Source organism: Leuciscus leuciscus, assembly GCF_965113295.1.
Source record: "Leuciscus leuciscus genome assembly, chromosome: 4".
Classification (NCBI taxonomy): domain Eukaryota; kingdom Metazoa; phylum Chordata; class Actinopteri; order Cypriniformes; family Leuciscidae; genus Leuciscus; species Leuciscus leuciscus.
This window is the reverse complement of record NC_138728.1, coordinates 26,158,576-26,173,851: the sequence shown is the minus strand read 5'-3', so window position 1 is coordinate 26,173,851 and position 15,276 is coordinate 26,158,576. Positions and strand designations below refer to the sequence as shown.

The 15,276-nt window shown below is 35.1% G+C and overlaps 1 protein-coding gene across 1 annotated transcript in view; it reads left to right on the top strand.

The window, feature by feature from the left end:
* LOC309496318 (protein phosphatase 1H-like) overlaps positions 1-2,520 on the top strand; it is a gene marked incomplete at both ends in the record, with an annotated part of 153,642 nt that extends 151,122 nt beyond the window's left edge. The window contains 2 exons of the mRNA XM_082166317.1: positions 1,046-1,197; positions 2,373-2,520. Of these exons, the coding sequence (XP_082022443.1) occupies positions 1,046-1,197; positions 2,373-2,520 (300 nt within the window). The remainder of the gene's footprint in view (positions 1-1,045; positions 1,198-2,372) is intronic.
* Positions 2,521-15,276: the final 12,756 nt, after the last annotated feature.

The following is a 15,276-nucleotide window of genomic DNA, read 5'->3' as shown; positions in this document are numbered from 1 at the left end:
CCCACCGTCCGCGTAAAAATCCGTTGCCGGCCAATGTCGTGTGGTGATTTAATTGCCGTCTGAATCCACATCTCTGATTTTACAAGAAGAGATCACTTCAAAATTCACTGTTTAAATGCTTTTTAATCACTGCCGAGCAAAGTACATCTGATGCACACTTTTATTACTGAAATGCTGAAAAGAATTTACAAGAACCTCAGCGAACAAAAAGGAAATAGAGAAACAAGCACATAAACATTTGAAATAGGCCATTATTGTGGCAGCAATATATGATACTATTTTAAAATATGCAGGCTAGGTTATTATAGGCTACTGTAGTTTGGATTATTTTTTATAATATCCCATGAGTCCTAATAAATGCCATTTCAACTATTTCTGAAGTACTTATTTTATATAGAGCACCTCTTTCTTACATAACACAGTGAAGCAGCCCCTGCATGAGTGAATAATTGATTCTCGAGCCATCAATATCAACAAATTCAGCACCACAGCCACGGACAGCACCTGGTAACGTTGCACGTATAAAGGTATATCTTAAGCAACCTCCTAAGGTTGAACAGGGGAACACACCTAGAAATGGTATACCTTTCGTTAAGTTATACCTTTAGAGTCTTCGTAACGCGTAGCTAAGAGACAACGTTATCGGGAAATCCAGCCCAAGACTGTACACAAATACTAATGAGGGGTAACAAGACACGGGTGAGAAAAATCAGGGAATAACAAGGCAAAACAGGAAACAGGTCTACAAGACAAAGCACAGACACTAATAATATTACAGTTAATAGGCTAATTCTAACTAGAATTTGAAAAGATGTCTTGCCAGACATTAGATACCAATAAAAAATGCTTTATAAAAGATCATCTGCTGTTAACTTGCCAAAGCTATTGCATTTAAGGGTGTCACTGCCAAGTCTGTTCTTTGAGGGCAGGCCAAAGCAGCCAGTGGCATGTTGTGTGTAACATGGAACATAATGACGTAGACTCTTATCATAGGCAGTTTAAGCCCTTATGATTCACACTGAATGAAGATTAACTTTCTTTGCAGGTTAAAGTGTATAACCTGACACAATATATGCATGGAGCAGATGATGTGCTAGTCATGGGAACTGATGGCCTGTGGGATGTCCTTTCTAATGAGGAAGTAGCAGAGACTGTCACCTCATTCCTGGCCAACTGTGATCCCGATGACCTTAACAGGTTTTTATGGTTTTGATTATGTGCCCTTATCTGTGCCCTGTCAATGTTTATAATTAAGCATTATAGCACAAGACTTATGACTTTTTGTTTTTATCTGGTTCTTCTGTGGTAGGTTATATATGGCACTTTGAACTGAAATAATTTGGCAAAGTGATGTGGAACCTCTATTGCTGTTAAGACCTGGAACTAGCAACATACTGTAGCAATGCAGCTCTTAATAAATCATCACTGCTTGGCCAATCACAATAAAGCATTTAGAAGTGCTATGTATATTCATTAGTTAGTTAACTAATTTAGTTCACTTCACAGATGCTTTGCCAAAGCAATGGCGAATATCACAACATTAGAAACCTTTTATGTTTTATGTATTTGTTTTGTTTGTTTTTTTGGAGAAAAGTAAAAATATTTTCAGATCATTATAAAACTGTGGTGGGACACCAGAGACTGGGTAGATTATATCAAGTGCAAATAGCCTCGTATTCGTCAAATACTTTTTGGCTGAGGCTATTTACAACTAACTACCACTGTCTGATTGAGCCAGACAAAATTACAAAAGAAATCCCAGAGATAACTGGAGCAGTGGTGTAGAAAGTAAGGCAGGTGGATTCGTGACCAACCCGAGTTCGAATCCACTTTTTTTCCGAACTCATTCTTCTCCTCTTTTCCAAATGCCATATCAGCTGGCATTTAGTTTATTTAAAAATTAAGAAATTATTTTAAAAATGGAAATAAAGTGCCAAACGTGGATTAATAGTGGGAATGTAGTGATATAAAGGGAAGATTTAGGAGTAGGTATAAAGGACAATTAGTGTCAAATGTCAAATTTAATCATTTACCCTGAATATGTTGTTATTGTATTGTATTCTGGTCTATAATATAGTATACTGGGGTGCAAATAATATCTGCCATTATTTGCATGAACTATAAATAGCATATAACAACTATTTACACTTATTAGTGTGAATAAAATACTGCTATTTTCACTAAGTGTAAAGAAAATACTTTTGTTTTTATTTACATTTAGTGTATTTAGCATCTATTGCTTTTGCATATAGTGCATAAAAAATAGCATATATCACTATTTACTCTTAGTGCAAATAACTGTTGCCAACATAATCATAATCATCATGTTCATAATCTATGTCTATATATTTAAGTGTGTGTTGTGACCACAGATACACAATGGCAGCCCAGGACCTGGTGATGCGAGCCAGAGGGGTTCTGAGGAACCAGGGCTGGCGAATCGACAACGATCGGCTTGGCTCTGGGGATGACATTTCGGTTTATATAATTCCCCTGATGTTTGGTAACCGTCAACCATAGTAGGTTACTGCCCAGCACTTCTTTCACACGTACCCTGATATGTCTAAACTTACTTCCTCCCTTCTCTCTTTGGGTCAGTATAATGTGGTAAATGAGCAGTCATCTACTATAGTGACAACCATCTCAACATCCAGGAACACTGTATTTCCTCTTCTATGCAAATGCTTTTAAACCATTCAAGCGTGACAAGACAAAAGAGAAAGCGGCATATATGAATGTTCTGTTTATGTGACACACACACAACGCACAGAGAGACGCGTGCCAGTATCATGCACACAGACAGAAAGAGAATCAAGTTCTCTTTCACACTTGAACGAACAATAACATACACAATTATGCCAAACTGTCCGTTTTGTTGAGTATCCTCATAAGGCCAGTCTTAAATGAGTTAACCAAAGTCTTAAATAAAGCTAAAGAGTTGTGAGAAACTGGGACACGTGTGAGATCCACGTCATGTGCTGCGGCAGGTCTTAAAGTGGACAGACAGCAGCCACTAATTCTCTCTGGCATTACATAATCAAAGAACAAAGGAAACAGAGAAAATGACTCCCTTCTTGACTAAAGAATTTTTATAGTTTTAATGATTCATCTATATTTAATTTTTCATTTATGCAGTGCAGACTGTTTGATAACTTCATTTCGATTTCTCTATATTTTACATGGCACAGGTAAATATGACATTTTGTATGGGTTTATGTGAGGACTGTTTTAAGTTTACTTAAATTCAAAGTTATTTTTTTAAGCCTAATAAATGTAATGTTGAATAGCTATAATTAATGTTAAACACTGGAAAAAAATATATTTCATTGAGACATCATGTAGCTGTTTTAGTATCAGTGAGACTGCCCTTCATTCATCAAATATTACTATTAAATAAGTATTTAAAATATAGGCTACTGTCTTTATGTTGTTTCTACATTCATTTGGAGATTAACTGTGAAATTATTACATTATAAAATATTAAAACTTATAATAACTTATATTAAAAACTTTAATCACAGAAAACATGTGTGATTAATCTAGTTAATTGTTTTAATCGATTGACAGTACTAATATATAAATATGTTCTATAATGCACTTTTCCTTAGTGATATAGAAGTGTATATAGAAAGGAACAGTAACTTACAATCTGATTTGAATGAATTTGGTTGACATACTGTAATAGTGTTTTCATGTTATTGGTCTGACTGGTCCTGTCCTCTATAGCATATCTTATTTGCAAGATGTGGATTATTGATATTAATGTAATATGTGTTTATTTGGTTAATCAGACTGGTGGAGCTTTAACTGAGGCTGAGTTTAGGAGCGTTTCATGCACCAAATCATTTGACGAAAAGAACATTAAAGTCACAAGACACGTGTTTGAACAATAAGTTACTCGTTTTCGATGGATTATGAATTAACCGTATCTGAATCTGAATCAGATTCCTGTATGGAACTCGTTTGGTAAACCCACAGTACTTAACAGAATGTAAATTTAACTAATTTAACATAAAGTTCACAATCTGAACCACTATTACTTTACAAATCTGAATCGCACCAGCATTAAAATAAAGGTTAAACTTTATTTCCATAGTCCACTTTAGACTTTTTTCTAACTATAAGTAACTTTGCAGCTACGTCAACTCTCATCAATTTGCATTTACATGTCAACTTACTCTCATTAGATTATTGGTTGGGTTAGGGTGTAGGAACATTAATGAACAAGGCCTCCCCAAATGTGCTCAGCAACACATTCCAGAGAACTCATCTCCCATTTCAAGCAGATATTTAATTGAACTCATTCCTTTGGCTTAAACAGACAGCAGTATCAACACAACCTTTATTAGTCACTAAGATTTGATTTTACAGGTCTTATTTATCATGTATATTTTTATGTTTTCTGTTGAGTTATTCCTTTGTGGTAAACAGTGAACTGCAGCCTTTTTATTAACATTTATCTAATTTACAGGAGATACCTTTGATATATCTTTGATGGTTAAAAGATTTCCTGGAGGTTGATGTGACTTAGGGTGTTTTCAGACCTGTAGGTCGTTTGCTTTGTTCAGAAATAGGGACTTCATTTGTCACAATGTTGCATTTGCAAATTGCAATGTTACAATTTTAGTTCGGTTCGCTTTCACAAGGCAACATTTCAAGGTGTACCAAAAGTGTTTATGCAAGTCATATGTGAGGAAAAACTGTCCTCTTATTGGTCAGGGTTTCCTCTGCGTCATCCGTCAAGACAGATTGACAAGTTCGCTTATATATATATATATTTAATTATTTTTAAAACTATATATAATTTAGAGTGGGAATTAAGGCTTCATCGGTGCATTGCAAGACAGCATTCTTGCAATGCACAGAGAAGAGCAAATACACAACATTTTAAGGTGGAGAGGCGCTCTGGTTTTCAACCACAAAAACTCACAGAATCAGACTTGTTTCTTTTTATATAACACGTTTCCTTTCATTAATTATGATACCATTTGGTTTGCTGGTTAATTGGGTCGGATTGCTTTCTCACCTCAACCAAACCACCCCAGGGTTAATTTTCTATCGGGCCAAGACCACCTTGTTCAGGTGATCTCGGAGCGATTTGTTTTAGTTCAGATCCGAGCGGGATTGCCGTGTTCATATATGCCTTTTAGGACATTTAGGACTCCATTCATCCTCCCTTAAAAATCACCATTTCTGTGCAACTGTATGAATGTATGTGTGTGTGTGTGTTCATTTGATTAGTTTGTGTATTAGAGTAGTTCGATAAAGTCTTATTTGATTTTACAGACAAGTGACAGTAATGCCATAAACTGTCCGTTTTGTTACCTTGCTCGTATCAGTGGACACGACTTTATAATATTATTATAATATTACGCCTATTATCGTTGGCCACGGGAATAATATTTTTTCCAGAATTGGTCAAATACTCTTCTTTCAACTTAACGGTGGATGAATAGTTGATAATGTGTTAAAGGGTTAGTTCACCCAAAAATGAAAATTTTGTCATTAATTACTCACCCTCATGTCATTCCAAACCCATGACCTTCGCTTCCGCATTCTACGTCAGAACGTAGGCTCACTATTGGCCGACGCTGGTGAGGTGAGCACCACATTTTTGGGGGGTTTGCGCACAAAAACAGTATTCTCGTCGCTTCATAACATTAATGTTGAACCTCTGTAGTCACATGAACTATTTAACTGTCTTTACTACCTTGCCTATGGGTGGTTCAGAAAGCTCTCGGATTTCATAAAAAATATCTTAATTTGTGTTCCGAAGATGAACGAAGGTCTTATGGGTTTGGAATGCCATGAGGGTGAGTAATTAATGACAGAAATTTCATTTTTGGTTGAACTAACCCTTTAAATATTTATTTTTAATAATTTACTTACTGTATGAATTCGATTCTGATTCCCTGTGATTCAAATATTGCCTTTGGGTTAAACTGATCTGATTTCTCTTACAAGGGTTGAATGAATGAATGAATGAATGAATGAACGAACGAACGAACGAACGAACGAACGAACGAACGAACGAAGATAGCTCTTTTTTCTTTTGTACTACTGTACACAGAGCGCAATTTAGTTCGTAGAATGTTGACATACTTGCAAAATTACTTATATTCAGTTGGATGTCTATTGGGGGACCAGCAAAATAAAGTGCTAGCAGATATTAAGCAAACATTCTACTAATACTCTAATGACTGGTATTTGGTGAGTTGGTGTGTAGAGTAACTTGTAGTTAGTAAATGTCTAAAGTGGACTATCAAAATAAAGTGTTATTATAAATGTACTAATCCATCACCAGAATTTATATCAGGGAGAGAGTTTGAAAGTGAGAGGATGTTTCTATGTTTGCTGATATACATTCAGATGTTAACATTTTTACTGTCATAACTTGTATAACAAATATTTCTATTTTTGCAAGCTGTTTGAGCATGGTATACCGAGGACATTGCTTGCAATCTGGTCACCACATTTAAAGAACAAAATACTTTGAATTATTCTGCTGGACTGTACTGCACTTTTTTTTTTCTTCTTTTTTTTTTACCAAGCTGATTTGAATTTTAGATGTAAAGGGGGCCATTGTGTCTTAAATATTTGCTCTTTACTTTATTTTGTGCTTCTGGAACACCTAAAATATTTGTTTTTCATTGCATGCCATAACATTTAATCAAAAACAAACAAAAAAATGTAAATACTAAAACATTGTTCCTTTTCAGGTTACAATTACATTTATGCTGTTGTGCAGATTATGCCTCAGTGTTTTTTAACTGTCAACTTGCTTTGTCATCTCCTATATGTTGTTTACAGAACTATAATAAACAACCCAGAGAACCATTTACATACTTGATTCACCATTGTGAAAGTGTAATGTATATTTTGTAACATGAAAATTAATTATATTTTTAATGTTTGTTACTTTAAAAACAAGAGACCACATATTTCTGTATTTCAAAAAATAAAGACTATGATGGTTTCTCTGTGTCTGTACTGGTATTTGCTGCAAATTAAGAATTTGAAATGATCATTCTGTCACATAACAAAATATAAAACAAAGACAAAAGATTAACTCAATAGCAGGGTTTATTGACGGTAGGCAGGGATACAGGAACACATTTAAATAATAGATACAATGTAAGACACAAGTAGATCACTTAGCTAGGGGATTGAAGGAGAAAAACACAAGCAACAACTCAATGGGAGTTTACACAACGGAGAGTCAGTGCTGGTCATTTGGCAATGGAGGAGCAACAAAGAAACAACAGTGGAGTATCACTGATGCATAACAAAGAGATCAAAAAGGTAAACAAACAGGAGTCTGAATAGTGGTGATACAATGATGAGACATTGAAACAAGTTCACCAAATTAGCCAGGCTTATTTCGATTAGTCTGACTCATTGTCAAATGATTTGGTTTCATAAAGCTAATTTAACATAGCTCAAGCTCAGTCACTCCAGTAACTTATGCTGGGAAACTAACCTGGTCCATGGCAGGCTAACTGTCAGGCCCAAGTTGTTACACAGTTCATCTAACACTGACTGACAGGAACACAATGATATTACCACTGATTCTCTCGAATACCATTATTTGACTTCATTAACCACTATCAGTCCAAAATTAAACATACAGTATACAGAAAATCAACTTAAGGCAACAACGATAAATGATACAATATAGACCTACAAACGTGTTCAATAATATTGTATATGAAATATTTGTTAACGTTGTTTATATATACTGTAGTGTATACCATATATATATATATATATTTTATTTATTTTTTGGGGGGGGGGGGGGGGGGGGGATATGCCTTATTGTGCATTATTTATCATTTTATTCTATTATATATATTTATTAAAATATTTTAAAAAAATGACTTCTCTGTAATGATTTCATGTCATTTAAGTGCTTAACTCCATTAATGAGAATGGCATATTTAATATAAATGTGTATATCAGATGTAAAACATAGTTTAAATAATTATTTTATTTATTTAAACTGTTATTGTGAACATGCCCTGTATTCATGATTAGGACTCATAATGAAGATTTAAAGTGGTTTTCCTTCATCTGCAGTCAGTCCCTCAGCTCACCATCAGTGTCGCCAAACTGACCCATGCGTAAAAACATTTTGGAGATGGAGCAGTTTGTGTGCAGGGGTCTTATAAAACTGCGTAGCATCCTTACTAAAAGTGTACGTGCGCCAAAAGCCCAAAATGGCTTACAACGCCTAGTTTTACTATGCATATCCTCATCTGCCTATTATTTGCATATGTTTGTTCATCCACGTGATATCATGTTTAACGGTACAAGACATTAGGAAAATATGAGATACGGATGTGCCGTAACATTACATTGCTAAAAATCCTTGCCTTGTTTTTAAATAAATAAATCAAATAGTATAAAATACATTTCAGAGACTTTTTCACAATCTTTTCCACCTGCCAAATAGTATTTTTAATAGCTTTATATTTTCAATGTAAATAGATAAGCCTTATTGTGCATTATTGATCATTATTTGCACAAAAATATTTTCATAGACCATGAGTTCTGCTATTATCATGCGCTAAGCAAACCTCGCTGTATTTAAAACATTAAAGCATGCCACAGGAAAAATGTTCAAAAGCATTGCATCCACTACAAATATTTATATTTATTAGAATATAAAAGAAAATGTTGTAACTTCTCGGTAATGAACTCCATTAATGAGAATGGCATATTTAAAGGGATAGTTCACCCAAAAATGAAAATAAGCCCATGATTTACTCACCCTCAAGTCATCCTAGGTGTATATGACATTCTACTTTCAGACATTATATAAAAAAATGTCCTGGCTCTTCCGAGCTTAATAATGGCAGTGAATGGCCGTTTCTGTTAAAAACACTTATAAGTCCATAAATAAAAAAATAAAAAATAAAAAATCTATCATAAAAGTGCTCTGGGGGGTTAATAAAGGCCTTCTGAAGCTAAGCAATGAGTTTGTGTAAGAAAAATATTAATATTTAACACATTACAAAGTAAAATTCTAGCCTCCTGCCTAACGGCCATATGCAGTTTACTTGCGCTGTGACGTCAGAAGTAGCGCAGTGCATCATGGCGTAGCGTAAATATCAGCAGTACATCGCATTACTCGCATAAGTTGTGCTTAGACTTAAAGGGATAGTTCACTTTGAAATTAAATTTTGGTATGTTTTAGCTTACCTCAAGGGCATCCAAGATGTGTCTTTGTTTCCGCAGTAGTTTCAATTTAGCTATTTTTAGGTCAAAACGTTCTTGTCTGTCAGTCATATAATGCAGGTCTATGGTCACCACCTCAAAGAGCATGCACAGATAAGTCCAAATTAAACAATTCCCCATCGTAAGTACACATTGATGGCCTAAGACACGAAACGAGCGGTTTGTGTGAGAAAACGAACAGTATTTATATCGTTTTTAAAAACGGAAAGGGCCGGAAGTGATCTCTCGTGCGTGTACGTCACTCATTGTTTGCGCAGACTAAGCCAGAACACGCGCACACGTCACACACCAGGAAGCGCGCGCGCGCCCTCAGATCACTTGGACGTGGTTGTGTACAAGAGGTAAAAACGATATAAATACTGTTAGTTTTCTCACACAAACTGCTCGTTTCCTGTCTTAGGCCATCAATGTGTACTTACGATGGGGAATTGTTTAATTTGGACTTCTCTGTGCAAGCTCTTTGAGGTGGTGACCATAGACCTGCATTATATGACTGACAGACAAGAACGGTTTGACCTAAAAACAAAGACACCTACATCTTGGATGCCCTTGGGGTAAGCTAAAACATACCAAAATTTAATTTCAAAGTAAACTATCCCTTTAAGTCGAATCTGTATGTTCATTTGGCCGGAAGCTAGTTATTTTACTTTATAAAGTTTTAAATATGGATATTTTTCTTACACAAACTCACCACTTCACTTCAGAAGGCCTTTATTAAACCCCCAGAGCCATGTGGAGCACTTTTATGACGGATAGATACACTTTTATGATGGATAGATGCACTTTTATGGACTTCAAAACAGAAACAGCTATTTACTGCCATTATAAAACTTGGAAGAGCCAGAACATTTTTTAATATAATGTCTGAAAGAAGAATGTCATATACACCTAGGATGAATTAAGGGTGAGTAAATCATGGGCTAAATAACATTTGTGGGTGTACTATCCCTTTAAGGTGTTTACATGCCTGCTTATTCCGATTAAATTCGGCATACAACACGTAGTTTAATGCAAATATAGTTACGATTATGAGCTTAATCGCATTAGTTTTATTTAAGTATTGCGTTTACATGAGGTAAAGTTTAATCGCAATATTCCCAAAATCACATTATAATCACATTATAATAATGAGGCTGCATGTAAACGTACTGATGTTCAGTATTGTGATAGAGCGATATGGGTTAACCTTGAAGACTGTCAGCTGGGCACAAAAAGATGCAGCAGATGATCTGATGGACTAGTCAGAAACAGTACAATTATAAGGAATTAAGCCAAAACAAATGAGATTGAAGATGCGCCCTTTAGAATGAGTGGGAAAGTCAGTAAATTGCTGCATACCAAAACTATCTGGACAAAATAAATAAAAAATTCACTTTCTTGCATTACTGACATTATCTATAGGAATGTTAAAAGAACCATTTCAAAGTCGCCTAAATACGCAGAGTGCTTATTTTTCACCGGATGTCTTGCAAATAAATTCATTATGATTTTCATAAGCAAAATAAATGATTGCTGACTTTGAAGACATCGTCCTAGCCACGCATTGCGTGTATGTTATATGTGTTTTGTCTGCAAGCATGTGAAGATGCTACTGCTCACAACTGGTGTGGTGCAGAAAAATGACAGGAGGGGAGACAATAATTCATTTATTTTAATATTATGCTATTTATCTTTTTATGCTATATTTCTTTTCATGTTACACATGATGCGGACTTGACTGTACTAGGAATATTTTCCGAGTCCAAAATGTCCAAGTCAAGTCCGAAGTTCGTTCAAAATTGGACTTGAGTCCAAGTTCAAGTACCCCAACTCTACTTGTAAGTATATTATTTGTGAGTGATGGATCTGAACATGAACATTTGCTCACTTAGGAAATTTCAGGCAATGCTTTTTCTTATTCTTATGATAGTGTAGACTAGAAAATTGGGCGAAACTCTTTCCACATGTAGAGCACTGGTGCGGCTTTTCTCCAGTATGAACTCTCTCATGATCTTTCAGCTGTCCTGACTGAGCGAAACTCTTTCCACAGTGTGAGCACTTGTACAGTTTCTCTCCAGTATGAATTCTCTGGTGTGTTTTTAAATTGCTGGATGAAATAAAGGTCGTCCCACAGTCAAAGCACATATAAGGTCTCACACCAGTATGAATACGCTGGTGGACTTTTAGATGTTGCAGTAGTGAAAAACTCTTTCCACAAAAAGAGCAAACATGAGGCTTCACAGCAGCATGAACTTTAAGGTGTTTTCTCAAGTTGGATTCCAGAGCAAATGTTTTATCACACTGATCACATCTGAATGACTTCACTCCAGAGTGAAAGTGCAGATGCTCTTTAAGAACACTTTTCAGAGTGAAACTCTTTCCACATTGAGTGCATGTGAACGGTTTTTCTCCAGTGTGAATTCTCATGTGCACATTTAAGCTTCCTTTTTTTATGAAACCCTTTCCACACTGAGAGCATGTATGAGGCCTCTCTCCTGTGTGAATTCTCATGTGTTTGTTAAGGTTTGATTTATCTGTGAAACTCTTTCCACACTCAGAACAGGTAAAAGATCCTTTGACTCCAGTTTTTCCAGCACTTTTCTGCATGAATTTTTTTTCAGTCTGTGAAATTATGTTTCCATCTTCATTTGTGAAATGAGGTCTTCGAAACTCATGTTTTAAAACATTCACATCCATAGGATCTAAATGAAATTACAATAATTCAATTAACCCCCTGAGGTCTACGGTATCGCCGGCGATACCAGCTCGCTTTTTTTTTTATCAATGTAAAAGAAACTCATAAATACTCTGTTGACTTTGATTTTCCATAGGAGTTTCATACATCAATCGATTCTGTTAAATGTGTATTATTTTTGTGTATACTCACAATAAAAACAAAGTGTTGTGCTTTTTGCCAAATAAAGAAAAATAAACACGAAGCGAGTTCTGCCTTCTCTCTGCCAGTGAAGTCCATTCTGAAACGCGTCCGAAAATGAACAATAACTGAGCGAATACTCAGTCAAACAGGCATACAGACACACAGGCATGAAGCTTGAATTCTCTTCTTTTAAATGAAGTAATTTATATAAAAAACAAATATTCTCATCTTGTGAAATCTGTATTAAAAGAGAGCGATTCCAGTCGAGCTCATCTCATCTCATTACGTTATAATCGGCCACGCCCACGGAGAGCGCGCGCTATTCAAACGCAAATGACTGAGACGATCCCATACAAACTGTGAACGCCCACATATCAGCTCGAGAAAACACATCAAGTTTATTCAGATGATAAGTGTAGTTGTCTACACTGTCTCGCAGCGCTGTGAGGAATAATAATAATGGAAAACTTACCTCAGAAGTGCTGGTATTTCGAGGAGCAACGGATGGAATAATGTAGTAAGGTTTTTTTTTCATTCTCAAGTAAATCGCGTTTCTGTGTGAATGAATGAACGGCAGAGATGCGCTGTTTACCACAACTCGCAAAAAGACGGTTTAAATTTGAATTGCGTTTCTGTGTGTGAATAAATGATCTGCTTTTAGCAAACGATTTTGCTATACTGAGTAAAATCGATTGAAATATGTTGAAATAAAATGTATTTGTATAAGCAACGTATTAAACTGCAAATTAACATTTGTATTCCTTATAATAAAAACGAAAGACCTATGTTACAGACAAATGAAAGACAACATTTCGTTGATTAGTTTTGGATAGATTACACATTTTTACTGTAAAATATCTGCCACCTCAAATAAGCTTTTGTTTGCCAATTTTTGCTAATATGTTAAATATAGTATGTTTTGTCAATGTAGGCTATATTCGAAGTTTGAAATATGTATGATAAAATGTATACTTTAGTTTTTACAAAGAAAGATTACACTTCAATTGTTGTTGTAATTGTAACCTTTTTAATAAAAAAATATATATTTACAAGGTAGATGTAAACAAATTTTAAAAGGTAAATATAAGCATTTTCTTTAAATAATTTTTATTGTGTTTTATTATTGACAAATTTGGGGAGAGGATACATATTCCAAAACTGAAAATACAGTATGAGAATTAACTGCACAATTAATAGACATGTTTTCCTTGGATATTATACAATTTGCAAGCAAAATTTGTGAAAAAAATAAAATAATTGACATGCTTCCAACTGTGAACCAATTTGGTAGAATATATATATATATATATATATATATATATATATATATATATATATATATATATATATATACTGTATATATATTGCTCTTGCATTCTTTCTTGTGGCTATAGGTGACACACCTGAATGAATGGCTCATTAAGTATGCGGGCCCCAGTGTCTTCTCAGGTGTGAACCACTACATATGCATGATGCTGTTGAATGGTTGACGCCCCTTGCGCATATTGCCTTTACAAACAAAAAGTGTTTTACAAGATTTAAATCAATGTATTGTGTTATGTGAATGATAAGGGCAGGATGATTTTCACATCATTTTGAAGAAAAAACTCTAGGCAACGACATCAATTAGTCAAAAGTCTTATTGACACGTATTTAGTATGTGTTTTGTGGCCTTATTTCAGAAACTTTAGTTTTTAGTTTTTTCAATAACCATGCATAAACATTATTCTCTCAAAAATACAAACATGTACATGCATGTTGCTCACATATTATGGTAGCCCTGTTTGTGCTAAATAGAGTGTAATTATACCTTTGCCATTAATATGTTTATAAGCAACTGAAAAAAGCACAAATGTCAGAGCATGTCAGAACATCTCAAGGACCCCAAAAAACCCTCAGACCTCAGAGGGTTAAAGGAGGACATATTAGAGAAAAAATGAACTATGATGCCAACATTTTAGTAGTCCGTACCAAAACCAGTAAATAAATTAAATTAGTTAATTATTAATGCTATTAATTATTATATATAATTGATACATTAAAATATTAGCATTTAGTCTTCAAATATTGCTCAATAAAGTAAATACTGCATTTAAAACATAATGGAAAAGTTAATAAAATTAAAAACAAAGAAACATACGATTCACAGTGTCAAACATCACACTTTTAGATTTATAAAAAATAAGCCTATATAATTAACTAATTCAAAACTTGAATAAAATTAATTAAAATTATAAATGGGTTAATTATTAATTATAGGCTGAAAGCAAAGAACACTTCCTCCCTTTATAAACAATGAAGCTGAAACTTTAGCTCAGCCACAGCGCAGTCTCTCTGACTGAGTGAACGGCCGTTATAATCAGAACATCTGTCTATATCTCTCGTCCAGGCCCTGGTCATTTCTAGGCTTGACTACTGCAATGCTCTTCTGGCCGGACTTCCATCATGTGCAACCAAACCTCTAAAAATGATTCAGAATGCTGCAGCTCGTCTTGTCTTCAACGAGCCCAAGAGGGCCCACGTCACTCCTCTGTTCATCTCTCTGCACTGGCTACCTCTCGCTGCTCGCATCAAGTTCAAGGCATTGACGCTTGCTTACAGATCTATCACAGGCTCAGCTCCTTCCTACTTTCACTCAATCCTACGGGTCTACATCCCTACCAGAAGCCTACGATCGGTCAAAGAGTGACGTCTCGTGGTTCCATCACAGAAAGCCACAAAATCACTTTCCAGAACATTCTCATTCACAGTTCCATGCTGGTGGAACGCTCTCCCCACCCTCATCCGGAATGCAGAATCCCTGACAACATTCAAAAGACAGCTGAAAACCCATCTCTTCCGTGAGCACTTAACCTAAAAAAAAAAAATGTAAACAAAAAAATTCCTTCCCCTTCCCTTTAAAACCTCACTTGTCGGGTTTATGCTACTCTGAATAATGCCTGAACTTTGTTTTTTGAGCACTACTTGCGTTGTTTTTGCCTCTTCATGATGACTCGCTTAATTTAGTCCTAATCTGTAAGTCGCTTTGGATAAAAGCGTCTGCTAAATGACTAAATGTAAATGTATATCGCACAATGAATCTCTTTATTACAGTATTTATACTTTGATGGTTATACAAAACGATTTCACATGCAGAGCTCACACAGCACAAACTCTGGCATATTGACCTTATTCACAGCAGC